This window comes from Tachysurus vachellii, chromosome 26 (genome assembly GCF_030014155.1).
Source record: "Tachysurus vachellii isolate PV-2020 chromosome 26, HZAU_Pvac_v1, whole genome shotgun sequence".
Lineage (NCBI taxonomy): Eukaryota > Metazoa > Chordata > Actinopteri > Siluriformes > Bagridae > Tachysurus > Tachysurus vachellii.
This window is the reverse complement of record NC_083485.1, coordinates 1742901-1747412: the sequence shown is the minus strand read 5'-3', so window position 1 is coordinate 1747412 and position 4512 is coordinate 1742901. Positions and strand designations below refer to the sequence as shown.

At 41.3% G+C, this 4512-nt stretch overlaps 1 protein-coding gene across 1 annotated transcript in view; it reads right to left on the bottom strand.

The window, feature by feature from the left end:
• Window positions 1–1595: 1595 nt before the first annotated feature.
• The window catches only part of crx (cone-rod homeobox), a 3339-nt gene continuing 422 nt past the window's right edge, over window positions 1596–4512 (bottom strand). The window contains exons 2-3 of the mRNA XM_060863116.1: window positions 3255–3406; window positions 1596–2438 (exon numbers count right to left, since the gene is read on the bottom strand). Coding sequence (XP_060719099.1) covers window positions 1881–2438; window positions 3255–3406 — 710 coding nt within the window. The 3' untranslated portion in view covers window positions 1596–1880. The remainder of the gene's footprint in view (window positions 2439–3254; window positions 3407–4512) is intronic.

Here is a 4512-nt window from a genome sequence, read left to right as displayed (position 1 = left end):
GTAACATGTCTCAACTCAACGGGATCGAACCTTTTCTCTGCCACTAACCCGTCCTTCTTTACGACTAGCTCTCCGCTCACATTTGTCTCTTTTAGAGCGCAAAAGTTCAGAAGAATGTTAAAGAAAAAGAATAAATGTTCGAAGAAGAACAGAAGGCGATGGGGTTGAGGGGTCTTCTCTAATCCTCCCTAATTGCTTTAGGCTCGTGTCAGTTTGATGGTAAGGAGATTGAGGTACTTTCAGGGTCATCGCCTAAAATAAATCCCGCCGCCACCACCACACAGGACACACAGGAGCTCGGACGTATCTGCTTTATCCTGGTCAGGTTAGGGAGCTGTACAATGGAGCAAAAATGTATTTAGTCAGCCACCAATTGTGCAAGTTCTCCCACTTAAAAAGATGAGAGAGGCCTGTAATTGTCATCATAGGTACACATCAACTATGAGAGACAGAATCCAGGAAATTACATTGTAGGATTTTTAATGAATTATTTGGTAAATTCTTCGGTAAAATAAGTATTTGGTTACCTACAAAAAAGCAAGATTTCTGACTTTCACAGACCTGTAACTTCTTCTTTAAGAGTCTGCTCTGTCCTCCACTCGTTACCTGTATTATTGGCACCTGTTTGAACTCGTTATCAGTATAAAAGTCACCTGTCCACAACCTCAAACAATCAGACTCCAAACTCCACTATGGCCGAGACCAAAGAGCTGTCAAAGGACACCAGAAACAACATTGTTGACCTGCACCAGGCTGGGAAGACTGAATCTGCAATAGATAAGCAGCTTGGTGTGAAAAATCCCAGAACCACACAGGGTTTGTGTACCAGCTTGTGTTTGGTGAAGTGGGAAGAAACCAGCAGGAGCTTTAGATCATTTTCATTCATTCATTCATTTTCTACCGCTTATCCGAACTACCTCGGGTCACAGGGAGCCTGTGCCTATCTCAGGCGTCATCGGGCATCAAGGCAGGATACACCCTGGACGGAGTGCCAACCCATCACAGGGCACACACACTCTCATTCACTCACACACTCACACACTACGGACAATTTTCCAGAGATGCCAATCAACCTACCATGCATGTCTTTGGACCAGGGGAGGAAACCGGAGTACCCGGAGGAAACCCCCGAGGCACGGGGAGAACATGCAAACTCCACACACACAAGGTGGAGGCGGGAATCGAACCCACAACCCTGGAGGTGTGAGGCAAACGTGCTAACCACTAAGCCACCGTGCCCCCCAATTCCTAGACCTTTGGTTAGTTAAATAATCTACAGAGTGTTTCATGTTTCTGGTTTTATATGCCTTTTTCTAGTCTAGTCTGTATCTCAGTCTGATCTTGTGTAACAAGATCTTATATGTATTGAGATTATAAAATAGCAGTGAATGCCTCCAATCCGAAAGAGAAAGATCCACCGGAGCCACTGTAGCAACAAATCAGTTTTAATAACAGCTACATAAAGTTATACTGAATGTTTTATAATTGAACAGTTGATAAATATTAGCAAACTAAAAGCACAACACAATCATTTTACAGCGTTCTAAAGAGAAAATCAAACAAGTAGAAAGAAAATAGAAAGACAGAAACATGGCTGGGCAGAGACTCGACTAAGACTCGGCTCTCTGATCGTGTGTGTGTGTGTGTGTGTGTGTGTGTGTGTGGAAATAAATCTGTGAACGTATGTGAGGTAAGTTCTTAATCATGATGAGTGCTCAAGAGTGTCAACCAATCACAGAAAAGCAGCTACCATCTCTTTCAAAATGGATGGCCTCTCGAATCAGTTCTCAAGTCTACCTGGAGAATTCTCAGCAATTGCAGCTTGTATCTTCTTCCCTCATGTTCCAGCTTCTCCTTCTGTTCCTGAACTATACTGAACATTACAACACCTGGAACTTGTGATCGAGGCAGTCGACGGTGTTGAATCCGAGCTTCCAGGCCTGCTGGTCCTTGTAGTCGAGGCAGTCGAAGCCGAGCGAGGCGGAGACACCGTAGCCCTGGGAGGCAAGTGAGGGTGATTGGCTCAGCGAGGTGCCTACAGAGGGCACAGCAAGGGGTGAAAGGGCTCCCTGAGAGGTAACAGGTGAAAGGTAAGGGCCACAGTCGAAGTACGGCGACGTGCTGAAGCCTGTACCGTAGGATGATGACACTGGCCCGTAGCTCATGGCATACGGACGCTGCATGCATGCGGTACCCGAACCACACAGTGGGTCAGGGAGCGGTGACAAAGAGCCTGGGCTCCATACAGACACTGGTGCCGCACCTAGGGTTAATGGTGGAAGAGGAGCAGGTGGAGCCACTGAGATGTTGGACGGATCGGAGGGCATCTCTGGGGGAGGAGGCGTGGCCTTTTTCTTGGGAGGGCGAGGCTTGGGTTGGCCACTTGACTGCTGTTGTTGCTGTTGACGGCATTTGGCCCGACGGTTCTTGAACCAGACCTACAAGATTAAGACATTGGGAACCAGAAAGACAATTTAGAGAGGGAGGAAGTAATAATAAAGAATAGTGATCAATGATCAAAAAAGGTCGAAAATATTAGAAAGCAGGTCAGCTGTGTGATTCATCTACAGTAATAAACACTAATCAACAAATAAATATTTTTCTATTACAGGCACAAAAAAAGGGCATAGCACACATCTTTCACGAAAATATACAGTAGACTTCAGCGCCCCCTGGAAGGGGCCCACAGGCATTACCTATATGTTTCTCATTGCACACAGGTATGTCTCATGATTTCATGTTTACACACCAGTACATTGTCTTACCTGTACTCAGAAAAAACTCACCTGTACCTTGCAGTGCTTTGTCTGTATCTGTTACTCCTAGCGTCTTCTTGTACCTGTGTCTCTACATTTTACGGGACTATCCTCATGGAACTCTCTCTGGAATTTGGACCTTTAAAGGGTCCCCTAGAACCGAAATGGCACCTTTTCTTCCATACTGTAAGCATGTGTGTAATATTTGTACCCAAATAGAGTCCAGCTAAGTTACACCTGTACCTTTTAGGTCAGGTCTGATCTTTTTCTTGCACTTTCCTTCTGTACTGATGTAGATCTCATCTACACCTCGCAGTGTCCTGTGTATCAATGTGTCTCACCTGTACACCAGTGTCTCATTCATACTCCGTTATATTCTGCCCACAGTCTGCAGTGTGAGTTTGTCATCATCTCTCTGCTCATTCATTGTGCCACATCTGGGCTAAAACTGGCTTCACCTGCACATCTGTATCACACCTGACCTGATAACAGTCTCACCTGTACTCTGGACTCAGGCAGGTTGATTTTGAGAGCCACCTCCTCTCTCATGAAGATGTCTGGATAGCGCGTCTTCGTGAACAGAGCTTCTAAAATGTCCAGCTGAGTGCGGGTGAAGGTGGTTCGCTCTCTACGCTGCTTTCTCGGAGTTGCTAAAGACAAAACGCACATTCGTTGTCTTCATAAATACTTATTCCGATAGTGGATAACATCATCAGACTAGACAATTATGTTGTTTTGATATGCTTTGTAAAAAAAAAAAACAATTTAGTTTATTATAAGCTCTATAAGTTTTATTCTAAAACAGCTGAAATTAGACTAATGAAATATTATCAAATCTACATTTAGCTCTATAAATGATTACGTCTCTATATATGCATGAAATGCTCATCTTGTTCCGTATCAACCTACGCTGATCTTCTAAAATTGCCCCAGATGGTTGAGATGTAAAACCATGCAATATATTTAACGTAAAAAGAACTAAACAAAGAAATAAAATATTAAAGTGCCTGCAAAAGCAACCAAGTAGTATTTCGTCAATGAGCTAAATATTTGTGTCTAAACACACGAAAACTGAATCAGAATCGAATATTTGAGGTGAAAACTATTTTGTTTTCTTAACAAGACAATAATAAATATATAATACAAATCTTTAAGAATAAAAAATAGCCCATAATTTTTGGGTTCCACCGTAATAGATGATAACAGCCTACAGCTCACAGCCTCACTGACAAAAGAGCTTTTTTCCTGCTAAATGATGGCACAAATTTCATTTCGTTTCTATTGTTTATTTGCGTTGTCTTTATCCTCTCGTCTAGTGTTTATCTCTACTGATTAATTTCATCCACAAAAAATAAAACAATAAATTCCATAATTCCATTCGTGTTATAATTTAAATTTGTACAACAATAATCAGCAGTAACAGTCCGAGCTGAAATGATTTATAAACCTGATATTTCTTATGCAATTCTGTTGTTTTGTGACCAAACGATAACTATAATTATTACAATAATAACTGTACTATAATATTTTTATTATTAATAATAATATTAATTTGCCAGCTGTGTTAGAAAGTAATAATCCGGAGAAAAAGCAGAATCGAAAAATATTGTAATTAGATGAAAATGGCTTTGGATAAATGACATCATAAAACGTGTTAAAGTGTAACAGAAGAATAGAGAATACGTTACTATATTATACTATATTATACTATACTATACTATACTATATTATATTATATTATATTATATTATATTAT